The sequence below is a fragment of the Brassica napus genome, chromosome C4 (assembly GCF_020379485.1).
Source record: "Brassica napus cultivar Da-Ae chromosome C4, Da-Ae, whole genome shotgun sequence".
Classification (NCBI taxonomy): Eukaryota; Viridiplantae; Streptophyta; class Magnoliopsida; order Brassicales; family Brassicaceae; genus Brassica; species Brassica napus.
Genome location: NC_063447.1, coordinates 8176637 through 8196552, shown reverse-complemented (window position 1 = coordinate 8196552; position 19916 = coordinate 8176637). Strand labels below are relative to the sequence as shown.

General features: G+C 34.5%; 2 protein-coding genes across 7 annotated transcripts; one reads left to right on the top strand and one right to left on the bottom strand.

Annotated features, from left to right (window-relative positions):
* Window positions 1-6025: 6025 nt before the first annotated feature.
* On the top strand, window positions 6026-10663 carry LOC106388516 (probable LRR receptor-like serine/threonine-protein kinase At1g67720). The gene is made up of 11 exons (XM_013828602.3): window positions 6026-6397; window positions 6726-7766; window positions 7836-7968; window positions 8377-8448; window positions 8526-8594; window positions 8674-8745; window positions 8824-8886; window positions 8977-9382; window positions 9458-9840; window positions 9909-10044; window positions 10227-10663. Exons 1-11 carry the CDS (start codon window positions 6319-6321, stop codon window positions 10566-10568), a joined length of 2796 nt encoding a protein of 931 aa, XP_013684056.2. The 5' UTR covers window positions 6026-6318; the 3' UTR covers window positions 10569-10663.
* A 374-nt stretch (window positions 10664-11037) lies between these two features.
* LOC106388518 (interactor of constitutive active ROPs 2, chloroplastic) lies at window positions 11038-14695 on the bottom strand. 6 transcript variants are annotated; one of them, XM_013828607.3, is made up of 4 exons: window positions 14440-14695; window positions 13515-13594; window positions 13214-13394; window positions 11038-12668 (listed from the first exon to the last, which is right to left on the bottom strand). In XM_013828607.3, exons 2-4 carry the CDS (start codon window positions 13532-13534, stop codon window positions 11232-11234), a joined length of 1638 nt encoding a protein of 545 aa, XP_013684061.1. In that variant the 5' UTR covers window positions 13535-13594; window positions 14440-14695; the 3' UTR covers window positions 11038-11231. The 6 variants fall into 6 exon arrangements, with proteins under 6 accessions (XP_013684061.1, XP_013684057.1, XP_013684058.1 ...); XM_013828603.3 differs by having other exon boundaries at window positions 11038-12674; window positions 14440-14694; XM_013828604.3 differs by having other exon boundaries at window positions 11038-12674; window positions 13515-13638; window positions 14440-14692.
* Window positions 14696-19916: the final 5221 nt, after the last annotated feature.

The window sequence follows — 19916 nt, the reverse complement described above, 5'->3', positions numbered from 1 at the left end:
CGCCTCTAGTGTTGTCTTCCTTCTTCGGTGGTGCTCGGCAATTCTTCTTGATGTGACCTGTCTTTCCACAATTCCAGCACTCTGCAGGCTGTCTGAATTTGGACTGGCCCCATCCATTCCTTGACTTCGATCTGCCATTACTCCGGTTATTTCTATCTGGGTTTCTCCCTCTGTTTTCCACGTTGAAAGCAGAGCTCGTTGATGCCTCCCCAGAGTCTATCCTTCGAACTTCCTCACCAAGGATACGATCTCTAACATCATTGAATTTGAGCTTTTGAGTACCCACAGAATTACTAACCGCTGCCCTCATCGGCTCCCAACTATTTGGCAGAGATGCCAACAAAATCAGTGCTCGCACTTCATCATCAAACTCGATTTCAACCGATGACAGTTGGTTGACAATCGTGTTGAACTCGTTCACATGTGCGGCAACCAGGCCACCTTCTTCCATCTTCAAATGAAAGAGTTTCTTCATGAGAAATACCTTATTGTTTGCCGAAGGTTTCTCATACATATCAGAGAGAACTTTCATGAGCCCTTCTGTGGTCTTCTCCTTCGCAACGTTGTGAGCAACGTTTTTCGACAGTGTTAACCTTATAACACCCAGAACTTGTCTGTCAAGGAGCTCCCACTCATCCTGATCCATCTTCTCAGGCTTCTTGCTCAGCGGTTGATGAAGCTTCTTTCCGTACAGATAATCTTCAATTTGCATTCTCCAAAATGCATAATCTGTACCGTCAAATTTCCCGATACTATGCGCCAAACCGTCTTCGCCTCCCATCGTTTCTGGAACCACCGTGTATTAGAACACCTTCGTCGACAAACCGATGTTACTGACAAAATTCACTATTCACGAAGTACTGTTCACGTGAATAGTAATCTCACAAAAAATTTGACCGATCACCGTAACTCAGGCTCTGATACCAGTTGTTAGGAAATATGCGGTCAAATTTTGCGGAAAACCAGAATTTGCGAAATTTATGGGAGCGAAAACACACACAAAATTGTTAACGGAGTTCGGCCAACTTTTGCCTACGTCTCCGGACCTGCTACAGATCTTTTATTATCAACCCGGGAAATTTTTACAAGCTCTCAACTCACACCCGACCCCAAATACACTCAAGAAATTACACTTAATTTCTTATAGAGAAAGATTTTCTCACAAGAAAGATTTTTTTTTTTTTTTTTTCTCTCTTGCTCACTCTCTTCTTCTCTTGTTTTCTCTTTGTTTTGGGATGATCTTCTTCTTCTCCTTGTGTGGTTATTTATAGGAGATTATGGGGAGTTGGTGAAACTTCTTGTTGCACCTACCAAAAGAACACAAAAGAAATGTGTTGTTGAATTAATCAACAAACACCTTCTTGATACAACTTATTGTTGTACCTACCATTCAAAAACGTGTTTCTTTACAAGGCGATAGCTAACGATTAATCTTTATATTTAAAGTTTGGTAAATTTTAATTTTGAAAGTAACGGTGTTTTCTTCCGATAGTAAAACTGTAAATATAATTTTTAAAGCCTTATATCTATAAATATTCAAATAAGCTCGTATGAGTTATTTCAAATCTATATTTCCTATTTCCTGAAAATTTTAAAATTGGACAAAATTAAAAAAATTAAAAATATTTTATAAATAATAAACATGTATTAATAGATCTTATAAAGTTATTAACATTATATTATAATCAATAGAACATGTAAATTATAAATCAGATATCAAAATACTCAATATAATATTCTAGAAAAATGTTCTAACGTATGATCGATAATAAATTTAAAATAATTTATTAACTTAAATGTTAATTATGTATAAATTATTAACTTAAATTTACTGAATCTGATATTTTTATATGTAGAATATTTATAAAATATAAAATTATAAACCAAAATGATAACAAAAAATTAATCTAGTTAACATAGTTATTTGACATTTTAAGGTTCCAACTTTAATTTTTTTATGGGAGTAGATAAAATCTTGCTTATTATTTCTAGGAAATTGAAGCAATCATTAAACATATTTGTAATCCAAGGAAAATAATTTTATTGTGTCAACTCCACAAACATTTCTCAAAATATAAATATCTAATCTAATTTATTAAAAGTGAAGTAGAAATTAGAATTAACCATTGATTCATCTAACTATTTACAACTCATGCCATTGCCTTAACTATAATTATCTACTTACATTTTTTTCATCATACAAAATTAAATGAGACAAAATATTACATACCTACACGTGATTCTCTCACGTATATTTTTGTTACAGCATTTAGTGTTACTAAATATTTTATATGCATTTATTAATAGATTTTATATGCATTTATTATGATACTACAGTTTCTATGAATGTTTAGTTAATGTAAATTATTCAACTATTTTGCCTTAATATTTTTACTTACGTGCTACGTTACATGGAAACGGAAACGGGTACGTGGAAGCGGAAGCGTATAGAAGCGCAAAAGCGAGATTTTTTAAAAAATTAGGAAGCGGGTACATGTTGGAAACATATCCATATATATATACATTATACATATACATATATAAGAATTTGTTTAAAAATTCAGAACAAAAAATTATATGATTTAAAGTTAAAATAAATCATTTAGTCATTTATAATAATTTTGAAATGATTTCATATTAAAACTGTGAAATACACATAAATTAAATTTAAAATAAATTGTTATATTAATTATTTTTATCTAATCTATTAAAAGTGAAGTACAAATTAGAATTAACCATTGATTCATCTAACTATTTACAACTCATGCCATTGCCTTAACTATAATTATCTACTTACATTTTTTTCATCATACAAAATTAAATGAGACAAAATATTACATACCTACACGTGATTCTCTCACGTATATTTTTGTTACAGCATTTAGTGTCACTAAATATTTTATATGCATTTATTAATAGATTTTATATGCATTTATTATGATACTACAGTTTCTATGAATGTTTAGTTAATGTAAATTATTCAACTATTTTGCCTTAATATTTTTACTTACGTGCTATGTTACATGGAAACGGAAGCGGGTACGTGGAAGCGGAAGCGTATAGAAGCGCAAAAGCGAGATTTTTAAAAAAAATTAGGAAGCGGGTACATGTTGGAAACGTATCCATATATATATACATTATACATATACATATATAAGAATTTGTTTAAAAATTCAAAACAAAAAATTATATGATTTAAAGTTAAAATAAATCATTTAGTCATTTATAAAAATTTTGAAATGATTTCATATTAAAACTGTGAAATACACATAAATTAAATTTAAAATAAATTGTTATATTAATTATTTTTAATACTTTATAATTAATTGACATAATATATTTGAATATATGATTTATCTTTAATAAAGACCTCAATGCATAAAGATAATTTACAATATTAATTTTAATATTTTAATTTTTCTATTCTCTCTATTCAATACTATTAAAATTTGGATTTTATATAAATTTAAAACTTTTTTTTGTAACACAAATTAAAAACTATAATTTTATATTTATATTGATATAAGACATTGTGTTTTTTTAAGAACGGAAGCGTGATTCCAAAACGGAATCGTAAGCTTCCAACGTGTTTTTAAAGAGAATATTTTAGAAGCGTTTTGGAAGCGAGATTCCGTAAGCTTTCACAAGGTTCTGATTCCGGTTCCAAAGCGAGAAACAGACATCCGATGAAGCTTCAGTGCAACATAGCTTACGTGATACTAAAATGATTGTTAATATTTATGCATTTATCTCACAAATTTATTTTCTATGCTATTATTTAATTATGCACTGTCTCATAGTGTCAATTTCGTAAGTGTAATTATATTCATATTTAATAAAATTCTATAAACCATTTAATGGCGTTTCTCACGCTATTTAGTATCATATATTATATATCTACTAGGGTCGGCCCGCCCTACGGGCGGGATATTAGTTAATTTGATATTCACTAAATGCTCGAGTTGAAATTTGTTTTAAGATTCAAGAATTTGGTTATCTGTTATGTCTTACTTATTAGTATGCGGTGGTATAATTGTTTTTCGATTATTCTTGCTTTGGTATTGTATCAAATTAACTAATTGTCCAACTCATAATTATAGATGTACAAATATGGATTTGTGATAAAATTTGATGACAATACTGTTTTTTTTTTAATTTTTATTCATAGTGGAGTGTGCATGTGTCAGAAAGAGACCTATAACAACTTTTATGTTTTTGTGTATGGATTTTAAATATATATTATTTTGTATAATGCATACTTGCTCTACAACATTTGCTTGTAGACTACAAAAATTGTTTTCTATATTTTTAAAAGAGAAAATATTTAGTCTAGAATATAACATAGACATATGTATTGATTATATATAGAAGTTGGGTGTTATTTTAAAATGACATATGTATAGAGATTTTTCAACCATTATTTCACTGGCACAAAACATTTATAACTGTAAATACCTTCTTTTAAAAGCAAAACTAATAAAAGCGTGTACAACAAATGTATTTTGATATATATTATATGCATCAAGTTATAAAGGTTGGAAACATTGCAAAATTGTTTGGAGCAAAGTTTTTAACTTCACGATCTTCATCTTGACGTCAGTTCAGTGTCGGCCCTGGCCACAAACAGAAGAAGCATGAGCTTCCAGCTGACACGATAATAAGTATTTTCGCGGCCACATATTTATAAAAAGTGACTTTAGCCTAGTGGTTCTAAGAGAAATTACCAGTGCTAGAGGTGATGGGTTCAATTACCCTTAACTGCATTCATTTATTTTAGTCCTAAATATAAAATGGGACACGTGTCACTCCCAGAACGCACAAATTGATGACGTGGCTTCACGGGAGAGAGGCGAACATTTCTTTATATATATAGATTCTATTAAAAAATCATCCTTTAAAAATAGCCCTTAATTTGTCCTAATAAAGTAATAATTACTTATAACTTATGCCACTAAATTAACAATTATTAACTAATTAATAATAAATCATTTATTTTATTAGATTATTCTCTAACCAAATTTATGATTATTTTCTAATTGGATTATTATCTAACCGGATTATTCTCTAATCAATTTTACAATAAGATTAAATAGATTTATTTAAAATGTGACATACAAACTTTAATTTTTAATAAATTCATGTTTTTATTATTTAATTTGACATACAAATTTAATATACATAAACATACTAATTGATGGTTTAATTTATAGATAAATATATAATTTTAATGTAGTTAAAAAATAATGGACGAATATGTTATATAAATATTATTTTGATTGGTTGAATATTCAATTACAATATGAACAAAACCAAATTACAGAAAATTGAAAACCATTGATTTATCACTAATGTTATATATTAGAAATCGAACAAACATCCATACATGTTTGTGCAATCATTACATATTTTTACATTATAAAAAAATTTCATTTGTCAATTCTCTTAAAACAAACACCCCGTCGCACGGGTCAAACTCTAGTAATTACTTAAAATATCATATAGAGATAACATCAAATATTATTTTAAGAAATTTAAATTTATTCGAACAAAATCTTACATTTCTATCTAACTGTTGGCAAAATTAGTCAAGTATCTTGACCAAAATCAAATAAAGAATAAAGTCAAGTATATCTGAATAAAAACTGAATTTCGAGATAATCAAGATATCGATCACATTCATTTTTAGCGTATCAGAATCACGTAGTTATAGAATTTTATTATTTTCCCTGGTTGAATAAAACACACTATTTTTTTCTAAAACAGATATCATGATTTAAAAACTGCAGAGATTCAGAGAATGTCGCTTATTAAAATCCGGAAATATAACGACACTGTTTATGATTGATAATCCTCTAACAACATGGAAAGTTGACCACACATTAACTGCGCAAGGATCTGGACCATTAGATTAAAATTAAAAGCCATATGAACCGTTAGATGTAGCTTAAAACTTGAAGCTAGTAGAGAGTCAGGTCCAAGATGGACCCCACATTCCACCTTTAACCTCTATCTCTTTCTCCTCCCACTGCTATGCAAGCTCCTCCCCTTAAAAAAAAAGCAAAGACACTTCACAAAGAAGAAACAAAACTCATCTCTTCACGCTTCCACACTCGTTTTCTCGTTTTCTCGTTTATCATTAGTTCCCTCTCTTAAGAATTTTAAGACAAGTTAGAGAAGTAGTTTAACTTCAGGTTTTCTGTCTCTGAGACCACATTTTTTTTTTCTTCCACTTTTTTGAAATCACATTCATTTTTTTCTTTATTTATCGCCATTTTTTATGTAAAACTGTTGCAAAAGCGTGTTCTTCAGAGCAGGGAGATGGTGAGAGACACACTGCTTCTGTTGTGTCTGCTAGTTTCCACTTGTCTCTTCACTTCTTCATCTGCCCAATCTCCAGGTAATTGTCTTTTTTTTTGGAGCACTTTCTGATGTGTTCTTACTTGTAATGGATGTAAACATAACAAGGGTCTTAGAAAAAACTTTCCTTTGAATCACAAATCTCAAGAGCTTTGGTGTTTGTATGTTTAGTTGAATTCAAGTAGAGAAAAAGATTGAGTCTTTGTTGGATTTGAAGTCAATTCTATCATAAAGTATGAAACTTTATTTGTTGTTATTGTTGTTGATAAGGGCAGGTTTTGTGATTATAAAGATGGAGTCTTTATGAGATTTGAACTCAATTCTAACATAAAGAATGAAACTTTACTTGTTCTTGTTGATAAGGGCAGGTTTTGTGAGCTTGGACTGTGGAGGCGCAGAGCCATTCACCGACGAACTCGGACTCAAATGGTCACCAGACACTCACCTCCTCTTCGGCACAACCGCTACAATCTCTTCCCTTAACCAAACCAAAACACAGTACACAACTCTAAGACACTTCCCCGCCGAAGATTCAAGAAAATACTGCTACACACTCAACGTCACAAGCCGTAACCGTTACCTCATCAGAGCCACTTTCCTCTACGGCAACTTCGACAACAACAACGTGTACCCCAAGTTCGACATCTCCCTCGGAGCCACTCACTGGACCACCGTCGTCATCTCAGACGCCAACCTCATCGAAAAGGCAGAGCTCGTGTTCCTCGCTTTAGCTCCTAGCGTTAGCGTTTGTCTGTCAAACGCCACTACAGGACAGCCGTTTATCTCAACACTCGAGCTCAGACAGCTAAACGGCTCAATGTACTTAACCGAGTACGAAGACAGGTTCCATCTAAGCGTGGCTGCTCGGATTAACTTCGGCGCAGAGACTGAAGATCCTGTACGGTATCCAGACGATCCCTACGATAGAATATGGGAGTCTGATCTTGTCAAAAGAGCTAACTATCTCGTCGACGTGGCTGCTGGGACCAAGCGTGTGTCCACCGCACTGGCTATTGAAGCAGGTGGCAACGATAGACCGCCGGAGAAGGTTATGCAGACGGCCGTGGTGGGGACCAACGGGTCTTTAACTTACAGGATGAACCTCGAGGGGTTCCCTGGCTACGGCTGGGCGTTCACTTACTTCGCTGAGATTGAGGATTTGGCTGATGACAAGTCGAGGAAGTTCAGGTTGGTTCTGCCTGACCAGCCTGACTATAGCAAAGCGATTGTTAACATAAGGGAGAACACTCAGAGAGCGTTCAAGGTTTATGAGCCTGGGTACTATAACATAACCCTTCCTTACGTGCTCAACTTTCGGTTCGCGAAGACGGCTGATTCATCTAGAGGGCCTATTCTGAATGCTATGGAGATTTGTAAGTATCTGGAGAAGACGGATGGTTCAGTAGATGGTGAGTTTTGCATTCTTAGTGTTGTGGTGCTCACATTTGATGAATCTAAAATGATTGCTTGTGATGCAGCAACTGTTATGGCTAATGTGGCGTCTCTGTATTCTTCAACCGAATGGGGTCAGGAAGGTGGTGATCCATGTTTACCTTCACCGTGGTCGTGGGTGGTATGTAACTCGGATCCGCAACCAAGAGTTGTTGCCGTGTAAGGATGTCTATCCCTGCTTGCTCAGTAGAATTTGCACATATGTTTCAACCAATGTTCAACAAATCGTCAGGGCAGTAACAAAACTATGATTTGTTTAGTATATATATTGATATTTTAGTTTTTGAGTTTAGTTACAAAATTATTTTGATGAATTATCAAAATAAAATAAATTAGACTAATTTATGAATTTGTACTTACATTATTTACTTACTTTAACAGATTTCTACTAATTTAGATCGATTTAAAACAGATTTAAACACCTTTAGAACAGTTTAAACCGATTTAGAAAGGTTTAAAAACGATTTAAGTCGTATAAATCAGATTTTAAGCCTTCTGGGTGCTGCTTAGATGATTTTTGACTATGTTATGGTTCACTTATTTTCCTTTGCCTGTTGTTAACTGCAGAAAGCTGTCGAATAAGAACATGACAGGAGAGATACCATCTGACTTGACAAAGTTAACTGGTTTGGTTGAGTTGTAAGTGTACTTATCTCTTGGGACTCTTGTTGTATCTTTGGGTTTGTTATTGATGTTTCAACTTTTGTCGATGGCAGGTGGCTTGATGGGAACTCTCTAACGGGTCAAATACCAGATTTCTCTCGGTGCACAAACCTGAAGATAATGTAAAAAAGAAAACAAAACACTCTCTTCCGGATTTTGTAGTGTCTATTGGTTTTTATATGGATTGTTTTTATGTGGCAGACACCTCGAGAACAACCGACTAATCGGAAAGATCCCTTCCCCGTTGGCTAAACTACCAAATCTGACGGAAGTGTAAGCTACTTAGACTTCTTGATATGGTGGAAAATACATTTGTGTGCACCGCACCTTAACCTGCATTGAGTGTTGCAGGTACCTGCAGAACAATATGTTAAGTGGGACAATACCATCACGCCTCAAAAACGTGTACTCGAAGTAAGTATCTTGTCCCTTTCAAGTACAGAGTTAAGCTGCTTTAAACACTATTAGTAGCTTATAAGTTCCTCTATCTTTGTGTGTTTGCAGCGTAACTGGTAACCTTAACCTTAAAGAACGTGGAGATAAAGGGAAGAAGCTAGGTGTCATCATTGGTGCATCATTTGGTGCTTGTGTTCTTCTTATCGCCACAATCTTTTCTTGCATCTGGTTGTGCAAAGCTAACAAGAACAGCAAGAGGAAAACTTCGGCCGAGTTAACGAACCGTCCCTTGCATGTTCAAAGAGCATCATCTACCCTGAGTGATGCACACGGAGACGCTGCACAGTGCTTCACACTATATGAGATAGAGGAAGCCACAAAGAAGTTTGAGAAGAGGATTGGTTCGGGAGGTTTTGGGATTGTGTACTACGGGAAAACACGAGAGGGGAAGGAGATTGCTGTTAAAGTTCTTGGTAATAACTCTTTCCAGGGAAAGAAAGAGTTCGCAAACGAGGTATTATACACATGCCTTAAACCACAAGTATCAAGGTTTTGTTTTTGCTTAGGATGTAACAAGAGTTTTGTTCAGGTTACATTACTGTCAAGGATACATCATAGAAACCTAGTGCAGTTTCTTGGTTATTGCGAAGAAGAGGGAAGAAACATGCTTGTGTATGAGTTCATGCACAACGGGACTTTGAAGGAGCATCTCTACAGTGTGGTACCACGAGAGAGGAGAATCGGTTGGATTAAACGGCTTGAGATAGCTGAAGATGCAGCCAGAGGGATTGAGTATCTACACACAGGGTGTGTACCAGCGATCATACACAGAGATCTCAAGACAAGTAACATCTTACTAGATAAACACAATAGGGCAAAGGTTTCAGACTTCGGTTTGTCCAAGTTCGCAGTTGATGGAGCCTCACATGTCTCCAGCATTGTCCGTGGCACAGTTGGATATCTAGACCCTGAGTAAGCTATAGACGCATAACTAACGCCACATATCTTTAACTTGACACTAACATTAATGTTGTTTTAAGGTACTATATATCGCAACAGTTAACGGAGAAGAGTGACGTATACAGCTTTGGAGTCATTCTTCTTGAGCTTATATCAGGCCAAGAAGCCATTTCTAATGAAAACTTCGGAGCCAACTGCAGAAACATAGTCCAATGGGTTAGTTGCATTTTATTTTATTTTCTTGCTTTTCGGTTTTTGTTTGTTGAGATCCCATAGAAATGTTTATCACTAATTGGTTTTAAGTGGAAAGTTCAGAAAATTTAAAATGGTATTAGAGCTTCGGGTCCAAAAAGAGATTATTACCGGTCTTTAAAGTGGATTCGGTTTGGTTTGTGTAGGCCAAGATGCATATAGAGAACGGGGACATCAGAGGGATCATTGATCCAGCACTAGCTGAAGATGATTACAGTCTCCAGTCAATGTGGAAGATAGCAGAGAAGGCGTTGCTCTGTGTGAGACCTCACGGGAACATGAGACCCTCCATGTCTGAGGTGCAGAAAGATATTCAAGACGCTATAAGGATTGAGAAGGAAGCTTTGGCCGCCAGAGGAGGCTTATCAGATGAGTTTTCTAGGAGCTCGGCGCATTCGTCGTCTCTCAACATGGGAATGCATGACTTGGCTGGTTCGCAGAACTTTGTGGCTATTGATGAGTCTGTGTTGCAGCCAAAAGCTAGGTAGTTGCAGGATTCAGCTTTTGTACAGATGCATCACTTTCACTCATGTTTTACTTTAACCTTTGACTGGCTTTTCTATACTATTATTCTGTTTAGGCACGTGCGTTCAAGTAGTTTGGTTTTCGGATAGTTCAGTTTGACCAAAAAGTTGGTTTTTTAATATTTTTTTATTGAAACTAACCGAAATTTTTTATTTTGATTATACTTTGGTTGAAAATTTGGTTAAAATTGATTAAATTTGGGTAATTTTGGCTAGGTCGGCTAATTTGTTTCTTGGTTAATTTGTTTTGAAATTTTGGTTAATTAGGTTTGTTTAGTTAGAATCTTTTTTTTTCCTTGAAAAACCGAAATATCCGATTACCAAATCATAAACCAAATTTTTTTATAAACCTGTCAGAATTGAACCAAACTTGTACCCGAATGGCTTGGTTTGGTTCAAAACCGCAGGCCTAATTCTGTTGTTGCGTTCCAAGTAAACAACCAAAGTTCAGCTTCATAAATGTTGATCAGAGTTTGAGCTTAGTCACATAGACAAAGAAGCTAAAGCAGTTCACAATACAGCTTAGGGAACTAAAACATGTCTACACATTGAAACTTAAAGAAAAAACAACAAAGCGAAAATTAAAGACAACAATGATAGATTTTTTTTTGTTCTGACTTCAGTTAATCACTTCTGACTCTTCTTCAACAACACACCAAACTTCTTAAGCATACTCCCATTCTTCTTCTTCGGCGAAGAAGACAAGTCATCATCAGTTTCATCTCTATAAGGAGACATCATGTTCACATTCCTCCTCAACGGACTCTCCAGCGACCCCGTTCTCTCCACATACTTCCCATTACCGTTACTGTTGTTGTTACCACCAGAGAGCATAGAAGCTGCAGCTTCAGCCGCTTTCCTCCACTGATCACACTGAACCTTAAGTCTCCTAAGCTCACCTTCTAGCTCCGTGTTAGTCACTTGCGCTGCTCCTAGCTGTTCCCTCGCGTTCTCCGCTCTCTTCCCGCTCTTATCAGCTTCCTCACTCAAACTCCCAACCCTCTCCAAGGCTTCCTCCTTCTCCCTCCCCATCTTCTCCATCTCGCTCCTTAGACTCTGCAGCTCCATCTCCTTGTCCATTAGATTCCCTCTCAGCTCCATCATATCACTCTCCACCTTCTTGTTCTCCCCCCTAACCTCCTCAGCTTCTTTGATTTTCAAGTTGAGTAACTCGTTCTCATCAACCAGTATCCTCAGCTTAGCTTCTTTATCCATCAAACGTTCATGCAAAGCCTCTCTCTCAGCTTTAATTCTCTTCAGCTCTTCATCTAACTCAGCCTCTCTCTCCGCGTATCCGGACTTGACAACCTCCACTTGCTCATAAGCGCTTCGTATCTGCAACGTGCTTTGTATATACTCTTCGTGATACCTTCTCTCAGTCACTTCCACTGCATTCTTCAGCTGACTAATCTCTTCCCTCGCAGCGTTTATCTCTGAATCATCCTCCTCATTAGTGCTACCTCGTTCTTCCTCCAGCTGTCTCACAAGCTCCTCCAGCGACTTCACCTCGGATCTACACTGCTCTAGCTCGGTCGTAAGGGCGTTGCAAGCTTCAGACATCTTCATCCCATCCGAACGCAGCATCTCAAGAGTCAAGTTCGCTATCTCCAACTGCTTCTCAGTCGCTGAAACAACCTCATGCGCCTTAGCTTCTCCTTCCTTTGCGTCGTACACCTCAACTCTAAGCTCCTCGACGAGAGACAGCGCCTCTTTAAGTTCCATCCTAACTGACTCGGATTCAGACACCTGCGCTTTGAGTTTCTGTACCTCGCTCATCGCGGAAGCTAGCGCGGCGGAGTCCATGGTGTGCTGTCTCTGCATTGCTTCGAGTTCGGACTGCCACGCTTTGTCTCGCTCTTGGGAGAGTTTGCGGAGCTCGTCGATTCTTGAGTCCTCTGAGGCGTTGATCTCTGCTAGCTGCTGTTTTGTTTCGTTTGCTTCGTCTTGAGCTTTGTTCTTGGAAGCTTCTGAAGCGGTTAGCTGTTCCTTGGCCTTCTTTAGCTCCTCTTGCAGCTGAGATAGCTGAGATGCCGCTGCTTCTGGTGTTCCCCATGTTCGTCTCTTCTGAATCTTGCATGCATGAACAACAACAAATACAAAACAACTCAATTATATATATATATTTTAATTTATAAAAGATATATTTAGTTTTTGGGGTTTAATTATTAAATTATCAAAATTAGATATGCAAAACAAAACAAAAAGACAAAGTTTGTGGACTTGTACTAACTTTATTACTTAATTTAACAGATTAGACTAATTTAGATCGATTAAAACCGATTTAGAATGGTTCAATCGATTTGAGTCTAATAAATTCGAAAATCTTTTCGGCTAGGACGATTTGCACCTAGACCGATTTTAGAACCATGGTACAAACTATACATTATTGTTCCAGACTTAACAACTTTCAAGGGTTCATTTAGTTGTAAGAAAAAATACACAAACACCAAAGAGATACTTTAGCATGAAGCAGAACCATAATTGACTAAATTGAGTATGAAGCTCTCTGCAGTACTAATTTAGTGAACGGTCCATAACTGAGACAAGTATGAGTCAAAGCATATAGGTAACGATCAAGAAAAGCCTTTTGTAAAAGCTACTACTAGTACCTCATTTACAGGGGCTTTTGGAGAACGGCGATCAGCAACTACTTTTGGGCTCTGTGTTTTAGGCGTCCTGATTTTCGGGTTGGGAGATGAAACAGGGTCAGCATCTGCAGTTTTGAGCTTACGAGCAGTTCTAGGAGTTGCTGTAGGAGACTTCTTCTGAGGCACCTCTAACGATCCAGGCCTATCATAATCACAATGAAAAAACAACCAACAACTCAGTCCCAGTGACCATAACAAAGACAGTAAAAGAACAGAACAGGGAAAAGCTGTGGACAAGAGTGAGGATTGTTATTATTATCACCTCGGTTTTGGAGTCTGCATTGTTTGTGATTAGAGTTTGAAAACACTCCCTTTGAAGAAGAGCCTGGTAAATAAGAAAGTCTGTATGTGTGTGTGAGAAAGAAGCAAGAAACACACACACAAATCTGTATTATAAGATATTATCATAAGCAGCATATACAACAAACTCAACCGAAGTACAAAACTTAAGCAAGTATACAGAAAAGACCTAACAAACTAAAACTACACTAGCTTCAAAGAGACTCCATCTGAAACTAACTACCACACTACCACCAAACCAATGCAACAAGACAAACATTAAAAAGAAAAAACTGTTCACAGTCAAGATAAGTTTCAATCTAATCACAAAGATAAACCAAGTTACAAGCAAAGAAAGTACGTTTCTAAATCCCACATAAATCTATTTTAGTTGTCAAGTCATAAATTTTTAGAATTTTTTAATGTCTTCAAATTTTGGAATCTTTGGTGGGAGAAAATAACATTATCTGTCATTTAGTTAACGGTGGGTTCTGGTTTTATTAGGTGTATTTTCCCCAAAATAGCTATAACAGATCTTTAAGAAGAGAAAAAAAAGAAGCAAAACAAATTTGAATTTAAGCCACAGAAAATAATTTTCTTTAAAAGAAAACAACAGAGAAACGCTTTGCATTTTTTCCTGGAAAAATTATTATTAAAAGTTTTTGGCTGAATCTTCAAGCTTAATAACAATCCAAAAAGAAACAGATGTCTAATTTTCAGAGGAGAGTAAACATAATATTTAAACCAAACTCTAAAAGATTTGTACTTTCTGCAGCATAATAATGCATAAAAAAATTGATTTAAATTTTAGGTATATTAAACACATCAAATCTCTTACCAAATAGTCTGTGAGAGGATCATTTGAAAGCTAATTCAAAGAAGAGAAAGTAGTGTTCAATGTTCATCACCTGCAAAACTGTAGCTTCAGCTGCTTCTCTCTTTTGGTCCAAAATGCTTTAAGAAGAGAGAGAGAGATCGGAGATGCTAAGATATGGAAATAAAAAGAGGAAAGGACCAAACTTTGAAGAGTTTTCAGACCAATTGAGCTTCAGACATGAATCTTCTTCTCTCTTTGTCCCTAGTGTTGTTCTCTTACTGGACTCTACTCGTTTCCCCAAGTCTTTTTTTTTTTCCACTGAACTGTCTATTTGTTTACATTAATATCCAGAAAGAGAAAATAGAGACCTGTGCAGAAAAATAGATCTCTGTGAAATCATGATTTACCCCCAATCGTTTGCTAAATTGTAAAATGGTCCCTATTTTATTTACCCCCCACCCCCCTCTCTCCCCTTCACTTTCCGACCTTGACTGATATGAGTTGTTTAGAAAAAAAGTAACAATTCCATAACTTTAAATTAATTTGCCAAAAAAAAATTTATTTGCATGAAGAATACCTAGTTTTGTAGTATGTTACAGAGATAAATACTTTATTTTTTTTAATTATTTAAGTTTGAATGGTGGCTTCAAAACCTACTTTACACCTTTCATGCTGTTAATCCCCTATATATTATTTGTGAAACATTACAACATTTTTTTGTAGCCACATGTCATCACTAGGATGATTCTTAGAATTACTAGAGAAATAGGTTGGTCCATCTAATTATATAATAAACTTTTTATTAAACCAACCATAAATTCATTATTAATGTCATTTATTATTTCCTTAAATAAAGATTACGAAATTACCTAATGTGGATAAAGTATATATGACAATTAATGATTTTGAATAATAAAGATCTGATAAAAAAAATGTATCTTCTATCAAATTTGTTTAATTTAAAACTATTAAAATAACTTTTAAAAAACACAATAACCATATTATAAAAATTTAGATTTTTCTGTATATTTTATATTTTGAATTTTAAAAAATGACTATAAATTACTAAAACTGTTAAAAGTCTCACATTCAAATTTTGCGATACATGGTTTAAAATTTTTGTTATGACAAAATACAAATAATTACAAAATCATATAAGTAAAAGTCTAATTTAATTAATCATTAAGATTTAAAATATATATGTATATATATCATTCTAAATTAAACTATAAACCATATTGAATAAATAAATATTTTAGTTTCAAAATTTACTTTGAATAATTTTTTTTGATAAAAGTTTTGAACTAACATTGATAAATTCTTTTAAAATTATCAATTACTAAAATTATTAATCCCACAATGAAAATTTTGTTATCAGTAAATTAAAGTTTTTGCTATTAAAGATACAAATGATCAAAAAAATATATGAGTAGAAAGCATCATTTAAAAAAAAAATATATAGACATTAATATTAAAAATATACTATATATGTTAATATCATTTAAATTTAATTACATATCCTATCAAAAAATTTTAAAAAATTGTTTGGATTAATAAAATTGATTTATACGTTCGCACCAATTTAATTATATATGTAATAGTTACTGACTTTTAATTATTCAATATATATTTATTATTTCATAATATGTAAGAACATATAATACATAAAATAATTTTTATATATAATTTTTATCCCGCGCAAGGTGCGAGTCTTAATCTAGTATGCCTTACTAAATGACATTACTTCTCAAACTAGTGTTAAGATTAATTCTTTTGCTTTCTAGTTAATGCCAACACAAATCTAGCGTTATTAAATTACCCCCAAAATAGTCCCAAAAAATGTTCAGAACAATATTTTTTTGTACATGCTAGTGAAAAATGATAGTAACGCATTATTGGTGAATCAAAGTTAATAGTTCGAAGTTTCAAAGAAATCTTATAACAAAGAGTAATTCAACAGAAGTATCAGTTAGTGATTTTCTTTGAGTTTTGTGCGTCACAACTCGCTTTCCTATATCATGTGCAAATTTATGTTAGCTATCATCCATTTGAATTTAGAATAAATAATCGCCTTAATATTACGAAAGAGGACTACATAGACATATATACAGCAACTGAAAACGTAGGACTAAACAAAAGCAATGTAAACTGTAAAGCACATATAGCCTAGCCTATCAGTCTGTTGGTGATTGTGAATGATGAAAGTATATTTTATACACATACAAAAAACACGAGTATATTGGAAACCCCTAGTCGTTAAAACGAACAGGTTAATGTTATTACTTTGAAATCAGGATTTTTGGGACAGAAAAATCTTAGGACTATAAGCGGAAAATGCGCTCTAACTTATCAAATTCATGATTGTCAAATTATTGAATAATTCATTGTGGGGTAGGATGGCTAAGGTTTGAGTCGTTCTACTGTGACCTCAGTAAGTATAGATGTTTTAAATGTAGCTTTTGTTTGTTTTAGCAAAAAAAATGTATTGTTTTTTTTTTTGAAAAAAAAGGTATTGTTTGTTTTTGTTTTACATTGATGAATTTTTTTTGTCTTACATTGATAAATTTTAAAAAGAGTTTGAACCACCTAATTACAAAAAAAAAAACATAAAAGCAACAAATTTTAAAAAATGAGGAGTTAAACAGTAAAAAAGATGTTTTTTATCCCAAAAAACAGTAAAAAGATGTCCATATATGAAGTGAAAGAAAGTAGTAAAACAGTAAAAAGCTTGAAGACGCGCCAGTCACGTGACATTGTTCGGCCTCATAAGACTCCTTAATTGCCAACGGTAATATTATGAGTCACACGCCCCTATAGTTTATTGCGAATAACTTAAGACTTAGGATGCAATTTTCTATATACTTTATAGTTTTTATACTCCCATCATCTACCTTTTTTTTTTTTTTTGACAAAAGATTTATCATCTACCTTTTTGCTAAAAATATACACCTAATCCCTCAGTCCAGTTTTTTTATCAGGTTTATTTGAATCACATTGTTCTCGGAAATACTATCTCTCTCTTCTTCATGCATTAGTGACATTGAAATAAAAAAATTAATATAACAAATCAATTTCACAGAACAAATCCAACTCCATTATAAATGTCAAAAATGTTAAGTTAAAATAGACTACCACTCTTCTCTGTTACGTTACTGAAAAGGAACACCACTCTTCTCCTGCATCTGGTCTGGCTCCTCTTCTCAGGCAGTGATTCGCTCTGGGTAGCATGGCACAGGAGATATAATTGTCAATCCAATTACCAGTTCTGGTCTCAACAGGAATCAGTCACACAACCTTGGAACTGGAGGTGTTTGCTTAGACTCAGAGACCTAGCTTCTAAATTCCTTTTCAATAACGTAAAAAATGGCACTTCGACAAGCTTTTGGTACGATAGCTGGACTGGTTATGGCCCTCTTGTTGATGTTTTTGGAACCGATGGGACTAGAAGGCTCAGGATCAGGATTGATGCGTCTGTTGCGGATTCCTGCAACTCCAGTGGATGGCGACTCCCTCACCCCAGATCGGATCAAGAAGTAATCCTCCACACTCACTTATCAACCATGAATTTGCCCTCTCAGGAAACGGGATCTGATTCATTTAGCTGGTCTACAAATGGTGTCCTCAGCGAAACTTACTCCTCTTCCAAAACGTGGGAGGTACTAAGACCCCGCGGTGGTATCCAAGCTCACGCAAAGTTCATATGGTTTAGTGGAGCAACGCCTAAGCACGCCTTCCACATGTGGGTCACAAATATGGACAGACTCCCTACCCGCTCCAGGCTGTATTCTTGGGGTATGCAGGTCACTCTTCATTGCTGCATCTGTTCTGCCCATGAAGAAACTCGTGACCACCTACTGCTGTCTTGCCCGTACGTCCTAGAAATATGGTATGAGATTCGTCGGCGCCTACTTTGTCATGTTACAACCTTCAACTCTTGGTAAGATCTTATGCTATGGACCTGCGCTTCTGCCCCGACAGCACCAAATGTCCTGAAGATGCTGGTTATTCAGACGCTCACTTACTCCATCTGGCAGCAGCGAAATAACATGCTGCACAACAAATCTTTAATCCATGCTCTGGTTCTGTTCAAAGACATAAACAGACAGGTCATTAACTTCATCCATGTTTTGAGAAATCAGAAGAAATTCAGAAATCTCATGACTTTTTGGCTCATCTAAGCTCTTGTGCTAGATAAAGGTTTGATAAGGGTTTTCTTCGAATCCCAATTGTATCACTTCCCTGTTTTTTACATTCTTTTTTTGCCAGGGTTGTGCTTGTATAGATTAGTTACTATGTAGCGAACTCTTTTATCTTTTATGATATTAACATATTTAGCAAAAAAAAAAAAAAAATAGACTACCACTGATCCAACAACCACATATAACTGCCGTAGAAAACATCAAAAAGTGGACAGTGGACTTTTATTAAAACCATGTACTAGCTCCTTTTCTGATTTAGATTTTGAATTGTCTATACTTGAATTGTGTATACTTTGATGGAGAAGTGCTCATAATAATATTGGTAGTTTAGGGAGTCCATGCATTACTGTTTTTATCTTATCGGGGATCCTAGGAATGCCCAGTTGCCACCGCAATAGGTTACCGGGATATAAATGCAACCTGCATATTTATTATTTTAATACATATATACTATATGGTCGTAGTGCGTAATTTTATTTATTGACATTTGATATCCCCAAATTTTGGTCGGTCCACATCCCTCACATTACATTCAAAGAATTTAATTGGGACTATTATTCCATGTGCACATGCTGCTTTGACGCTATTGACTTTGACAGTCCGTATCGAAATTAGATGATCTAATGACCAAAATGTCTATACATATTATAGATAAGTAGTAGATAAACCGATGAAAATGGGCTACCTATGCGAGTATAATTATTATGTAGATTCAAATAGCATAGACAAATATATTTGTTTGCATATAGATTGTACACTATAATGATTGATCTCAGACAACTCAAACACGAATATGATGGGCTTAGGTAACAGAACTCACCATACAAAAAGACATTTTTCTAGAGATACAAATGGTATGCTTTACGCGTTAGAGAATTCAAAAACACGTTCATAGTACTTGCCTTCATATCTTTAAGCAAAGCATAATTTTCTTGGAAATTTAATATTGCAATCTGGACATTATATATCAAATTTCTACGGTTATATGAATCATACAAATTATAAAAAGCGCGTCATAATAAGAAGCTGTTCTTTAAGTTAATTTGTTTCCTTTTTTGGTAATCTTTAAGTTAATTTATTCAGGATCTCATCTATGTGTTCAAAAAAAAAAAAAAATTCAGGATCTCATCTCAATCATTTTGGCAATTGCATACTTGAATAATATATGGACACCCTTGGATCATGTCCTATGAAACGTCAGGATCTGAATCATCGGGTGCGCAAGGCAAAACACTTATTTAAAGTAGTCTATGTGACTTATTTAAAGTAGTCTATGATTCATAATCATGTTTAAGAACGTCTTGCTTCGCTTCAAAGATTCCTATTTTTTTTATATAAGTTTAGTTTCTTTCAGTTTCAATTCATGTGA

Bases quoted from the DNA above. Each gene is read 5' to 3' on its own strand.
- LOC106388516 (XM_013828602.3), top strand. From the start codon at position 6,319: ATGGTGAGAGACACACTGCTTCTGTTGTGTCTGCTAGTTTCCACTTGT. The intron at 9,383-9,457 runs GTATTATACACA...AGTTTTGTTCAG, and splicing joins AGAAAGAGTTCGCAAACGAG to GTTACATTACTGTCAAGGAT. The intron at 9,841-9,908 runs GTAAGCTATAGA...TGTTGTTTTAAG, and splicing joins GTTGGATATCTAGACCCTGA to GTACTATATATCGCAACAGT.
- LOC106388518 (XM_013828603.3), bottom strand. From the start codon at position 13,534: ATGCAGACTCCAAAACCGAG. The intron at 13,395-13,514 runs GTGATAATAATA...TGATTATGATAG, and splicing joins ATGCAGACTCCAAAACCGAG to GCCTGGATCGTTAGAGGTGC. The intron at 12,675-13,213 runs GTACTAGTAGTA...CATGCATGCAAG, and splicing joins CAAAAGCCCCTGTAAATGAG to ATTCAGAAGAGACGAACATG.